This window comes from Anticarsia gemmatalis, chromosome 25 (assembly GCF_050436995.1).
Source record: "Anticarsia gemmatalis isolate Benzon Research Colony breed Stoneville strain chromosome 25, ilAntGemm2 primary, whole genome shotgun sequence".
NCBI classification, from domain to species: domain Eukaryota; kingdom Metazoa; phylum Arthropoda; class Insecta; order Lepidoptera; family Erebidae; genus Anticarsia; species Anticarsia gemmatalis.
This window is the reverse complement of record NC_134769.1, coordinates 8,016,752-8,031,334: the sequence shown is the minus strand read 5'-3', so window position 1 is coordinate 8,031,334 and position 14,583 is coordinate 8,016,752. Positions and strand designations below refer to the sequence as shown.

The window sequence follows — 14,583 nt, the reverse complement described above, 5'->3', positions numbered from 1 at the left end:
ACTGGTTCAGTCACTTCACTAGTATTGTCAATTTGTCATGTGTCAAATCGGTAATAATTCAGCGGCCCTACTATAGTCCAGCACAAACAGGGTGCTTTGAAAATGTTCGTATAGATGAGGCCTCACCAGGTAGTGCAATAAGCCGTTTCGCAGAAGGCAAAAAATGGATACAAGACAATGTGGATGACGGAACAACAACAACTCAAAGGTTAAAAAATAAAACAAATATAAAATTTTGTTCTTTATTCCTTAGTCGAATAATATAAAAAATCGGCAAAACTTTTTAAGTACAAACAAATAAATACAGAGAATCGATAATTCAGTCACATAGTAAAATTACCTAACACGTATCAAAAAATCTATTTTATTATTAAAACGTGCATTTTAACAATATTTTATATATTTTTACGAAATTATTAGACATTCGAGATGGCACAGAGTTAAATTTATAACTATATTCTGGCAAGACCACATTAGGATTTTTTTAGTCTGGCAATAAAACGAAAAAATTTCGTGTGAGATAGAATTACTCTTAATTAAGATATAAATGTATACCTTACTGAGTATTTCATAATTTTTTAAATATAGTTTTAATGTCGAACTTAACTATATTTTTTTAATGACAGAAAATTATATGAATGGATGATTTTAATGTTTTATAATAATTACTAGCGTAATAGAAAATGAGAAAGAAGCTGAAGAAAATAGTTATATTTTAAAAGACTTAGGCCGTTTCACTTCGTTTGGATAAAACTCTGATTAGATATCCAGTCAATCTATCAGTCTCGAATCTGACATTTACTTAAAAGTAGAAAAACTGGCCTTAACAGTAAGAGAAGAGTACAGTACCATAGAGTCTAATCCCATTGAAATATAATGTAAGAAACAAAAGTCGGAATAAATTGTTTTGATAAAATCGTAAATTCTATTACACTAGTAATAAAATAGTATTTATTATTTAATATTATACTAAAAAGTATTATACGCTGACATCGGCTTGTGAAGGCTTGGTAATTGGCCGAAACGTCAAGCAATTCACATATAATATTAGATAATAAATCTTTATGATATTTTTATTTAACATAAATAAGGATAAAATTCACATTTACGACAAGAAATAATCTACCGTCATGAAAATTGCACGTAATAAGGCACTATTCAAATGCGTCTAACTTCAGTCAATACCGAATTAAAGGCTTACTACACACACATTCGGGTCGGCATATTCGTTTCGGCAGTATTTATCGAACAACAAAACCGACTCGAAGCAATTACTGCACTTGTTCGGCTTGTACCGATCGGGTAGTTGTTTCGGGGCCCATCGTCACAATTCGGTTTAAACATTTCCGAACATTCATCTTTGTCCATTGAAAATTTACATTTAGGTTGGCGTTTTTCAAAGGACGCAATTTTTTTAATGTGTAGGGGGGTCAGTAGAAACTTAAGTTTAAGTTTGTGGGGTCACCCTTGTCCCCCGGCCGCCATCTTGGTAGAAGGGGTCACTATATGTAACATTTCAATCGACTATTTTCACTTACTAGGTTTTGTCAGTTAGGCCGATAAATGCCGAACCAAATATGTGTGTAACAAGTCAAATAAATACATTTTGTCTAAAACTAGTGAATATTCCATCAATTTTTTTTATAAAAGATTACAACCGTCACTTATTCTAGTATATAATATAATAATTGGCAAATAGTTATATGTAGACTTTACAACGTTAAGAGATTAATATTGCTTTGGTTGTTTGGTAGTAGGCGATGACCGCGGTCACTGGAACAAAAATACAATTTGCATGTTTAGTAAAATAAAGACTTAAGCGACTTGATACTTGTTCAATTTTATGTCGTTCTATCTCTGAAAGTGCGATTTGTTAATTAATTTTTTAACTAGGTTCTCACCCGAAGCTTTGCAATGCTCTAATTGAATTATAGGAACTGCCTCTGTGCCCAGTATGCAAGTGCTGTGCAGAGATCTGGGGTTCGAATCCCGGGTCAGGTAAAAAAATTATAGCTGCTTTCTGCCAAGAAATGCTTAGTGAATTACCCAGAGTTAAGGTGAGATTATAGAGAACCGTGCACGTTAAACGGTCGAATATGGTGTACCTATGTATTGTGTACACACTTGGGCACTATAAACCAACGTCTGTAAATATCTGTTAGGAGAATAATTAATGAGGTTTAACTCACCACAAATCTGTTGACTTTAGGCGCAAAGGTCTTCGTGGTGGTCGTCGTGACGTTCATGTTCTCGAACTTTGCACGCAAACTGAAAACAAACGATAATTAAATAATACAATGACTCTCTTTTTAACGTAGTTGCCGAATATTTTGACCGTGACTGGTAGTGTATTGATCACGCAAAGCCTGTAGGTTAAGGAGGAAATATAATCAACTAAATATCACAAGAAGGAAGGTTAGAGAGGCATTAAGTGTCTTTATTCACATATACCTAATGGAGAATGTTACTAGGTATGCCAAATCGCTTGAAATTTTGACTCAGTAAAGCCTGTACATGTACATGAAAACTAGTTTTTGTTTTAGTCAAAAATACCAAGTAGTTTTGATTTTACAAGCATTCAAAGTTTCAAAAAATATCGAGTCCCGCTAACAGCGTGACGTCATAGTACACCATGCCGCGCGGGCCGCGTCCCGCTTAATATCAAGTCTACAGCCGTAGATGTAATAGCTTATGCAGTATTTTGTTGTGTTTTCGTCTGCTTATTACATTTAAAGTGTAATAATAGTAAAAATTATTAAAAAAGACTATGTGAGCCAGACTTAGCGTAATGTACAATGACGTCACACCGATTCGCGCGGTTACAACTTGTTTTACTTATAAATCGGAAACTAATTGACGTATCAAAGTAATTCTTTCACTAGTATTTTTTATTTTTAACAGAGAATATGGAGAGCTAATAATCCAAATTTGTTAACATTCTCCATTGGCCACAAGGCAAGAGAAATACAGGTGAATTAAGATAAGATAATAGATCTTCTTTCTTCTTATCGTATGGTTAGTGGTCAACCTAATGTCAAAGTTGTTCAAGCCGCCCGAAAGGCCTTTGACATGGCTTAACGACTGTTATATTAATTGACAACAATCGGAGCCGACTTTTTACGTGCCCCCCGGAGCACGGAGACGACTCAAATACCACTATGCGGTCACCCATTTATGGAATGACCGCGCCAACGGTTGCTTAATCCACAGATCATTCACGGACCGGTGAGCACAACTGGCTATGAGCGCCTCATAATAGATTTAAGTCACTAAAATAATTATCCCAGACATCGTATGGATAATGGACAGTCTCTAAACCACAGGCGACGTTAAATACATGGGACCTACAAATATTGTATGAAGCATATGTTTGTGCATACCTTTTGGCAGTCTCTAACTGCGACTCTCCATCCTCGTCGTTCTCGCTGCGCTCGATGACGACGGCGGAGGGCGAGCGCTGCGGCTCCGACTCCGACCAGTGCTCGAAGCGGTCGCGGAAGCTCTTTGTACGGGCCAGGCTTTGTGCCTGGAAAACAAGAATATACTTAGTATTCCATTCATAATCTTACTAACTTCTAGACTGTTTATCTGGTACGCTTTAGTCCAGAATTATAAATCTATACTTAGCTAGCATGTTGGACTCGGGGTCTAACTAATTGGGTATACGGGGTATAACCTCATTTGGGAGGAAAGTCTTGCCTAGCAGCGTCAGGTTTTAAAACAAATAAATCTATTCAATTATCATTGATCTAAGCAAAGAAAAGTGAAATTCATAATCGCTTAAAAAGGATTACAAATCAGTAGAAAATTATATTAACGATGTATGCTTGTAATATATTCTAAAGAGGATGCAAGGGTTCCTTATACAATATAAAAAAATATTAACTTCCTTATACTATACGTGGTAATCCATGCTAATTACAGCTTAAATATAATCAAATTTCGGAAGGAAAAATTGTATTTCTGAATGTGTAGCTAACCTGTTTGAGCGCCTCGTCTCTCTGCCTAGCTTCGAGATACACTCTGCGGCGCTCGTCCTCACTGTCCTCCTCGTACTCCTCGGACGAGTACTCCTCGGAGGACGTGTCGCCTTGGTGCTTGTCCTCGCCGGGGGGAGGGGGCGTGAACCTCTTTAGAGGTTTGGGACCTGGAGAAGTAAAGTTTACTATAATTATAATAATATAGTGATTGCCAAGTAGAGTGAGCATTTTTACGAAAATGGTCGAGGATTTAAAATTTAGGCAAGATTTTCAATGACTTTAGAGGTGTTTTTGAAATTTAATAAACGGTTATAAAATTCATTTAACAGTTTCTGAAGAGCTGCAAAGTTATTCAATCACCCGTGTGTAAATCGTTGCCAAACGCAAGGGGTATTACAGTTTGACGATTACGATTCGATTTAAAAAAAAAGGATTTTTTTCACACCTGCAAGACGTGCATGCATGCATTTTTTAAACATGAAAGTAGTTAAAGATTATTTTACTCTCATTCGAGATCAAGAATATTACACACAACAACCACCGTTTCAAGTTAGCTCAAACCCCTTTTTTCACGTAAGAATTCCTTATTTTCTAACAAAAATTCAAGTAAAATCAGTTAGTTATCAAACTAGTTTGACAACGTCCCGTACCCTGGTTGTCGTCGGGCAGCGTGTGCTTGACCTCGAGCTGTCGGAACACGTCGATCATGCGCTGCGCCGTGTGGCGCTGCGCCGCCACGCTGGTGTCGGCGCCCGCGCCCTCCGCGCTGCGCACCACGGACGGCTCGTGGTACAGCTCCGGCGACGGGGACTTGGCGCGCTGCCACCAGAAATACTTTAGTATTAACACCCTATTTCTTCATCCTAATTAATACTTTAATCATTTTCTTTATACATTTCGCTGTACACATTACTGAGAAAAAAAAGTGAATTACAGAGCGCGAGCTAAGTAGGTAGTTTTAACACATGTATCCTGCTGAGTAAAGACAATATACAACGCAAATCGTGAGCAGATAAATAAAATTAATTCCACTTTTGTTAACCAAATGAAATGAAGAAAGAAAAAATATATCGCCAACAAAATTGTATACAGCAAAAAAATTAATCAAACATTTACAAAATAGATGTTTTGTAAATACCTACATAAAATGAGGAAATAAATCTTGTATGAAACGTTTTGTTTGTTTCTCTTTCATATTAAAAGAGATTTAAGAAATTTAAACAAGAAAACTTTGTTTTGAAATAAATATCAATTTAGCTGAGATAGCTGAGGTTATTGTCAGCAAAGAAACAATTTTTACTAATATCAACAACCACGACCAAAATCCAGTATTATGATAATATAACTAGTATATTCACCTGTGTCTGCCTAGGCGGTGTCATGCGGAACTCCTTGCGCTTGGTCTCCGGCTTGTATGTCTCGAAGAACTTGAACCTGTCAGAGATGTCTGAAGTCTCTATCTTCACGTCTTCCAGCTTGTCGGCCGCTCTCACCACGTCTTTGGGCACGAACGGCTGTAACACAGAATAAATAACATCTAATATATAAAATTCTCGCGTCACAGTTTTCGTTACCGTACTCCGTATCTATTTTTCATGCCACTAAGTGACACTTTTTTTTATGGCAAAACAACGTTTGCCTGGTCAGCTAGTAATATCTAAATAACAGAATAAATAACATAATACATTAATATCTTACTCTAAAAAACCATTACTACAGGACTATACAGGGACCACAACTTATGAATAAGTGGCAAATAAACTATCTGATATAGAGACAGTATCTGTATGAAATCAATGTTAAAAATTATACGTGAGTGGCTAACTGATGCTCATAAATCATAAATCATAAATCATTTATTGTTTGCTGAAACACTGTTACTAATCTAATCCAGAAGTGATGAATTCGACAATCATAATAAAAAATATCGTGATTGTTATACTCGTAGGTGTATGGAAATCACCTTCTTTTCGCCGTTTATAATGTTAGCTCAATATTTTAGGAGATATAAATATATTATTTCTTCTTAAATATTATTATTATTTGTTTATAGAGCAAAAACTTCATATTTAAATAAGGTATTTGTCCTATAAAAAATGTTTATATTTCACTTTATTTTAACTGCACGTTTGGCGCAGAGTGGTTTAAGTGGTCACCTCGCCGCAATAACCGTAGCGTCGCGTGTGGCGGGTTCGAATCCCACCCGTGACAAATATTTGTGTGATGAGCACGAGTATTTGTTCTGAGCCTGGATGTTAATTTATCTATATAAGTATGTATTTAGAAGTATATAAGTATGTTTATCAGTTGTCTGGTTACCATAGTACAAGCTCTGGTTAGTTTGAAATCAGATGACCGTGTGTGAGTTGTCCAAAAATATTTATTTATTTATTCATTTATTTATTTACTTACAATCTCCTTCCGTTTAGGCACATCCTGTGGTGGAGGGGAGGTGGGGGGCACGTTCTTCGCGTTGGCATCCAGCTCCAAGAATATCGAGCGAGACTTCTTGCCTATACCTGTAACAAATAACAATACAAATAATTCATAAGAATCAAAAAGTAGTTGAGTGTGTGTTTGTCTGTATCCTTATTTCAGGCAACTGCTCACAATGGCTGAGCTCATGTGGATAAATACATTCGGCGAGCGCAAACCGAATGACAGCCGTTTGTGCCCTCTACTTTTACAATTTACAGTTACAACGCATCAATGTGTATAGAGACTTTAGGTTTTTGGTGGTCGCCATGCCTCTATCAGTGCGTAAGTTCAATTCTCACAGAACCCCAAAAAAAAAATTGTCCGGTACAAAAATAGTTGCTTCGGGTCTATTTACACTTTGTGTTCGTTGTTTGTAAGTCCCCGTGACGCAAGAGCAATTGTTAATGCGAGATTTGTCTTTTGTAATAAAACAATGTATTTGAGCGAGTTGGTCACGAACTCCCGTGCTCCTATGGGAGGACAGATCACTAGCCCCTGTATTACCCTCTTAGAACGGTTTATGATAATACTGCTGCAGTGATTTCGTCCAGGGGGGCTATCACGTATCTCAGTTGACAACCATTTGAAGCCCACTATCCTGTCCATTGTTTTCTCCCTCAGGTTATAGTCATTAATACGTTACGTCAAAGCAGCAATGTACTGAATAGTGACCATAGATTTGATGTATACTCATTATCATCTGAGATACGTGATAAGCCCGCTGGACGATTTCGGCTACGGCGGCCAGTTTCATTGAAACCAGCCAACTATGCACGACTTTTTTTTATAGTGTTATATAGATTATAGTGATCTCACTGCTGTAGTATACCTTCGTTAAAGAGCGTGGTATCATCGATCTCGCGGTTCCTGGGCGGCGTGTTCTCGTCGTGGAACAGGTCTCCGTTCTCGAAGCGCTGCTTGATGGCGCGCGCCTTGTCCGCGCTCAGCTCCAGCTCGCGGGAGATCTTGTCTGATGACGTCACACCTGCATATAACATACGAGAATTTTTACTATAATATAACATTTTTCTATATAGGGAAATCGAGAGCTAATTTGATTCTAATTAGATCGACATAGGGACCAATATTGGGTAAGTATTTTTTTCCGGGTAAGGTGTGAGTTTGGTCGTGTTCTAGGGAGACTTTGAATATTGCAACAGCAATCAACATATCTTTACGAAATATCAAAAACACATTTTAGCATACAAATACGACAGTACCGTCACAAGTTCGTATTTTCGTTGGGATACAATTTTTACATACTGAAACATTATAGTCTGGTATAATATTTCAGTATGTAAAAAAAATAATTTAAGAATTTTAACTTCAACGTTACGAACAAAAAAACATGAGCATTTTCGAAAAAAAATTAAAAGTACAAGTCTAATATTTTGGAACCAGTCAATTAAGTACCCTATTATCGTTTGCTTATGGGCGGTGTATAAAATTACCTTGTTCGCTTTGAAGTACAGACTGCTCGTACATTTCTTTGATTTTAGCTTGTTTACCCTGAAACAATAAAACAATACTGTTAAAACTGACAACACACATGACATGGATTTTTTTCTTAATTTTCTAAACCACAGAGTATTTGAAGAATTTATGCTTTGTAGATCATTACATGAATAAAAGCACAAGGACAAGAAATAAATATACGATCACATGAGTATTTGTTCCGCTTAGAAATCGAACCCAAAATCTTCGCGCACTGATCAATATTTTTAATAATAAATTATTTATTTATTCTCAATATTATCTAAAAAATTTATCCCGTAGGTCAATTTAAATATTTGGAAGGACTGGGTATTCCGCCAATAACAAAGTATTGAATAAAATATACCAAAAATATTCATAAGTCGTAATTTTCCGACTGCTAAGCAACCATTTTGAAACCTTTTCTCACCCCTTTCTGTCAAAAAAATAGTAGGATTTGTAGGATTATAATATCTCACCATAAAGAGTCTGCTGCGTATATTCTGAATCTCCTGCTTCCTCTCGCGGTGCCTCTCGGAGGAGGAGTGCTGGCCGGTCTCGAACTTGCCCACGATCTCGCTCATGTTGCAGAACGAGACGGGTTGCTCGCGGCTCGCTGTGTGCTTGTAGGATTTGCGGAGGACTGAGTCTTCGTCTGGAAACAACATAATTGTATTTATTATAATAGGATGTAGATAATCTCTCGATTGTAGGTATCGTTAGTTATTATATAATAAAACCTTTGTAAAGTCTGTTTGACCTAGAGGACATGGAAATCCACATATTTCCGTGATAAGGAATAATTTTGATGTAAAACTTTGTCGAATTGGTTAAGAGGTTAAAGAGCAAAAGACAGACTTTTACATTTAAAAAATTTGTAATGTATTTATTAAAAAAATCCTAAATCAATTACAGAATCACGATCGTATTATTACTACGAACATAAAAAATACGGTATTAAAAATAATACTAAATCTTTTACCGTCCCACTGTCCCTCCCGTGAGAAGAGTGGGGATCCTAAACCTACAGTCCACCATGCCGAAGTGTTGTTGCTCGAATTTAAAGTAAATAAAATACAATGTGCTTACCATCTTCGTCCTCTGGTTCGCTGGAGCTCTCCTCAACAGGTACTCCGTTCAGATAGTCGTCAGACACGCCGACGTCCATACCCTTCGCCTTGAACCTGATAACAACATAACAACAATAAACATACTTAATGCCGACTTCATACAAAAATCTAGCAGTTACCGAACATCAGCAACAAAACTGATATGCATCTCGCATTATCGCTATCTTTATAGTAGAAAAAGATTCAATAAATAGAATGCTACCAGTTCAAGAATTTAAATGCTGCTTGTACGAATTTGCCATTTCACAACTAACCACACGCGAGAAAAGCTTTGTTAGGTTTGAACAAACTACTTTTGACACTGATTTATATAAAAAAATGTTCGCCAGGTTTCTAGCATCAACCACTTAGCTTACTACCGAATACTGTTAACTTTGAATAAATGTAACTATATTTAACACAAAAAATATCAAAAAGGTACCTGAACATAACCACAAACTAAAATATCACTTTACACCAACAATTTTGAAGAAATACTATCAAAAATTCAATCTTCCAGCCGTCTTTCACGCAACACAGAGCATAATGAGAAAGACATGGGTTACCAAACATATGTACATGGGAATATAGACCTTATTATTAGGAGATTAGATCGTATTGAAGGAAAAAATAGTTTGTAGTTATAAAAAACCTTATGGAACATGTTGGTTGATGAAAAAATGTCTGATGTGGATTTGTTTGGAGTGTATCGATTTGTTTGGTTTACATTGCGTATTTTCGTACTATGTTTTGAGTTTGCTGTTCAATTTTTACAGTGAATAAGGTGGGATGGTACATTTTTACTTTTTTATTTTATAGTGAAGAATGTGGTGTGTGTTATTTAAAATCTGAACGCTGGGGCCCCGTTATGCGTTAAGAGGTATCCTTAAAAAAAAGTAGATAAAAGTAAATCTTACATGTTTTAATTAATGTCGAGCTATTTAAGTTGCTAAGTAAGGCTTAAGATAAATAAATATCCCAAATATTAATAAAACTATTTCTAAAATAACTGAACATCAAAATTCTAGTCAAAGTCAAAGTCAAATATTCTTTATTTCATAAACTTTAACAAGTATTTGAAATCGTCAAAATATTTTTTATCTACCACCCAACAACCAATGTTCAACCAATGTAAACAAAAAATGTTTCATACAAAAAACGATCTTACGTCAAGTTTTGCTCTTCATTATTAAAAAACAACTAGTCGCTTAGTCAATCTCCGAATGTTTTAACATATAATGTCATACAGACTACATTTCCAAACAATCATAGTAACTTCAACCTACCTATATCCATCGCCCCGCAATGTACAGTACACAATTCGATACACTCATTCTGTAACGTTTCGTAAGTCTCACGACAGAAATAACCCCCAGTCTGTGACGCAAGTGTTGCTACTATAACCGAAGTGATATGATACTTTAATATTATATTTATTATATGAAATATGTTGGGCGTTTGATGTTGATGTATTTATGGAGAATTTTGGCTATTTGGGTATTTTGTAAGGATTTTTTTTAACATAGTTTTGATTGCACTGATTTTATTTAGTTGTCTCTGAAGATATTACGTTTTATTGAAAGTTTACATTGCATTTAATTTTATATGAATGATGAATGGATTGAAATTATCTTTGCGTTTAAGACCCGTTTAGAAATGTAATTTTGTGTATACAAACCGCAATAGTTTAAAAACCTTAAATGCATGAAGATGTCTTTTAATTAACTTGAATTAACGCTGGACGAAATTTTACCACAAAGCTTATTTAATTGTATGAATATTGTACGTAAAAGGTATTTTTATTTATTGGGTTATTTCAAGCAATATTTATGATATTTTGTATCATAACAGGCATCATATTATGCATATTTTTGTAAAACTAACCCAGTAAATATAAGTCGCCACTTTTCACATTTTTGCTTAATTCAAATATAATTAATTAATTTCGTCTACAAAGTATCAAGAGTATTCAGGTGCTCTATAAAAAACCGATGTTTAATGATAAAAATAACACTTCTTCACTCAAGTATTATTACCAAATATAGAAAGGGCTGTCTTTTTAATAATAAAGTTATCCTTTTTAAATAATGGTGGTAGTATGAGTTTACTTTTAGAAATTTTCTAATAAGTATTTGAAAACTGCGTAAATTCATTATGTTCTAGGGGTAAATATGGATTTTGTTTATTTTGTAATTATTAAATGAGAGTTAACGTATTTTGTGTATATTTGATAAAGCTGAGAACAGGTCATAAACTATTTTTTTTACATCTTGTTATATACTTAAATATCGAGATTTTTTGTGTAAGAACTTGTAATAAAATCTCTTCTATACACAAAAAAAAATCGATATTTGGGTACCTCAATAGCTCACTGAAAGAAACCTAATGAACCGTGTACTCGTTTGCGATCCTTGAAGCCAAAGACATTTTATTACAAGTTCATACATACTATAATGCGAAAAGACTTTTTCCCCGACCTAATATAAGCCTGTATATAGTAAAGTTAAGCTAGTCGCTCACTTGGCAAGTTTGGAGAGCAGCGCGGCGCTCTTCTCCCTGGGCGCGCGCGGCTCGGCCGGCAGCGGCTCGTCGGGCGCGCCCTGCGCCTTGCGCTCGAACACCTCGAAGCGAGCCTTCACGTCCAGGCTCGACAGCTCCTCCAGGCCCAGGTCCGGCTTGTCCGAGGCTGAGGGGGACATGGATAAGTTAAGGGTTTATAGAGCTCGGACAGTGAGGGTTTTATAGTTCTATGTTTGTTATAGCCGCAAATTACAACATTTAGAAAAAAAAACAATTTCAAATCGTTTGTTTCAGACTAAGGCATTTATGAAAGTTCATATCTTTATGTATCATTCATGTCTTTTGAAAACACATAGAGTAGGTAAATAATTCCAACAGGAAATTACAACTTTACAATCACTGAACGAATGTTTTTTTTGGCATGCACTATTATTGCCAATTTTTACTTAACGTGAAAATGGCTTGCTTGTTCGATATTTATCAATAGACTAGCTCTCTTTTACATGGGACTAACTTGTTAAAAGCGAAACAAACATACATAATTATCTTAATCTGCCTATGCATTCAAATATTTTTTGAAAACAACGCCATCATACAAAACGTACAACAGTTAAATACCTCTAACGACATCTGGCGGCAACTCCACCGGATTACTCTCGCAAATGATCATTTGATGCTTTTTGGGGGCAACAGCTGAAAAGTAACACCAAATTAGTATTTATTGAGGACACTAGAAAGTTTGTGAAATAATGTTAATGAGTAAAATTATGTTTGTAATAAAACTAACTTGTTCTTTTGTTTAAAGGAAACTGCATAACGAATTTTTTGGCCTCGCGGGGTCTTTTATAAACATACGATACTAGGTATTATCCAAGAAGTTAAAGTAATCTATGAAGCATCTTAGTACAATGCCGCCTGGAACCACCACTGTGTACCGTGTGAGAATCAAACCCATAACACTCGCACGCAGTAAATAGGGCGTTATGACTTCCATTACGCCACAGATATTTACAGTATGCGTTAACAAAGAAAAAATATTCATACTAATATTATTAAAGTGTAAGTGTGCTTGTTTTTATCTTTTTTAAATATGAAAACGGCTTTTCCAATTAGAGTATAATTTAACAGAGTGGTAGGTCACATTCTAGAAAATGATTAAAGCTTTTCTTCGACAAACTTATGTTCCCGGCTTCGCTCACTATTAAAGTATTAGTAAAATAGACTATAGTGTATAGTGGGCTCGTACCGTCTGTCTGGTCGTCTCCTTCGACAGGCTTGGGCTCGAACAGTTGTTTGAAATGCGGCTTACAGTACAGCGTCGTGTGATCACTTTGATATGTCTCCACTCTGTAATTAAAATAAAATAATTATTTATAACACAGTTTAACTCTCCAGGTAGTTTTACTTTGGGACTTTTACAAACATACAACTAAACCATATTATTATACTCGTAAACTGGCACAAGTATTAGTTCTATGTGGGGATTGAACTCACGACTCCCTCACCCTCAAGAACACTAACCACTTCGCCAGGAAAATTATTAATACTACATAATTCTTTCCCTCTTTCATGTCAAAATAGCTGAACCAAATAAATAAGTTTTAGAAGATCAGTGCTCTTCCTAGCACATAGCGTTAGAACTCATAAACAATCCCCACTGAATAGAAAAACTACTACTAAATGTACTCAGAAACCGGGGGTAAGTAATTGAATAAATATACTTACGTGAGTTGTTTATTACACTGAACACATCTAAAGCACTCCTTGTGCCAGACTCTCTTCTCAGCCTTGATGCGTTCCATCGCGTACACAGGCCGCGAGCACTTCTCACATTGCGGGTTCGAGTCCGCGTCCGACGCAGCCTTCATCTTCTTGAACAACTTCTCCGAACTTTTTGACTGGAACAATATACATTTAACGATTAATATATTAAGCACTAGCTGACCCGCGCAACTTCGCTTGCCTCACCTAAGAGAATGAGTCAGATTTTTCCCCGTTTTTGTAACATTTTTCGTTGCTACTCCGCTCCTAATGACCGTAGCGTGATGTTAAATAGCCTATAGCCTTCCTCGATAAATGGGCTATCTAACACTGAAAGAATTTTTCAAATCGGACCAGTAGTTCCTGAGATTAGCGCGTTCAAACAAACAAACAAACAAACTCTTCAGCTTTATAATATTAGTATAGCATAACAATTACTGATCGTGATCACATAAAGTCTCCGGTTCAAAATCCCGGGTGGGATAAGTGCTATACTTTATGTTGTGCCTAAGGTATGAAATTCTGGAAAATCAACCTATCTAACTCCGAGCAACTATTAACAATATTTTTGTCCGATCCGGGATAAGAATCTGTAACTTCTACGATCGAATAAATACGATTGGTCAATATTTGTCCGTCTCTCCGCACCGCAGCCTCGCACCGCATCAATAGACCGGCAGCTTAATGCTTCATAGCGGTTACCAGGCGCATGTCTTCGAGGAAGCGGCTGAAATCTCGTCAGGATTTTAGTGGACTCCACAGTGGACCACATACCCCACTTGCGCAGTCAGTCGACAGGTCTGCTGGCTTTAGAATGACCCCAAATATTTTTTCTAACGAAAATAAAAATGTCCTTCATTGCTTACCACAGATATATTCCCCTCATCCTTGTGCCGTCTGCTCTTGGTCTTCTTCTTGACCTGCCGCTGCTCCGACACCTGGACCTCCTGGTAGCTCCTCTGGATCCTCGACTCCGTCTGGATGAGGGTCTGAGATGACTCCATGGTCGATGTCGCCGTAGCTATCGTCGTCGCCATTGCTTTGTGCTCTGAGAGAGAAGAAAAAAGATTTGAGTTTTAGATTTTCGACCATCTTCTTAAAAATGTTTTGTTCTAGAAACACTTTATTTTGGCAGTATATTGCCCGTTTTCGCTCACGTAGAAAATTTTGAAAAGTATAAAGTGAGAACAAAATTTAAGGGTATTTTATAAAACAAAGTAGCCCATCTTGAAGCTAAGGTTTGTTATTTATCTTCGTGTAAA

The 14,583-nt window shown here is 36.2% G+C and overlaps 1 protein-coding gene across 3 annotated transcripts in view; it reads right to left on the bottom strand.

The window, feature by feature from the left end:
• Window positions 1-228: 228 nt before the first annotated feature.
• LOC142983838 (uncharacterized) overlaps window positions 229-14,583 on the bottom strand; it is a 36,054-nt gene continuing 21,699 nt past the window's right edge. For all 3 annotated transcript variants that reach the window (XM_076130969.1, XM_076130970.1, XM_076130968.1), the window contains exons 2-17: window positions 14,188-14,369; window positions 13,286-13,458; window positions 12,807-12,907; window positions 12,179-12,253; window positions 11,561-11,726; window positions 9,021-9,115; window positions 8,411-8,586; window positions 7,910-7,967; window positions 7,288-7,443; window positions 6,393-6,499; window positions 5,339-5,494; window positions 4,631-4,799; window positions 3,981-4,147; window positions 3,381-3,526; window positions 2,190-2,268; window positions 229-1,773 (exon numbers count right to left, since the gene is read on the bottom strand). In XM_076130969.1, coding sequence (XP_075987084.1) covers window positions 1,771-1,773; window positions 2,190-2,268; window positions 3,381-3,526; window positions 3,981-4,147; window positions 4,631-4,799; window positions 5,339-5,494; window positions 6,393-6,499; window positions 7,288-7,443; window positions 7,910-7,967; window positions 8,411-8,586; window positions 9,021-9,115; window positions 11,561-11,726; window positions 12,179-12,253; window positions 12,807-12,907; window positions 13,286-13,458; window positions 14,188-14,358 — 1,998 coding nt within the window. In that variant the 5' untranslated portion in view covers window positions 14,359-14,369 and the 3' untranslated portion in view covers window positions 229-1,770. The remainder of the gene's footprint in view (window positions 1,774-2,189; window positions 2,269-3,380; window positions 3,527-3,980; window positions 4,148-4,630; window positions 4,800-5,338; window positions 5,495-6,392; window positions 6,500-7,287; window positions 7,444-7,909; window positions 7,968-8,410; window positions 8,587-9,020; window positions 9,116-11,560; window positions 11,727-12,178; window positions 12,254-12,806; window positions 12,908-13,285; window positions 13,459-14,187; window positions 14,370-14,583) is intronic.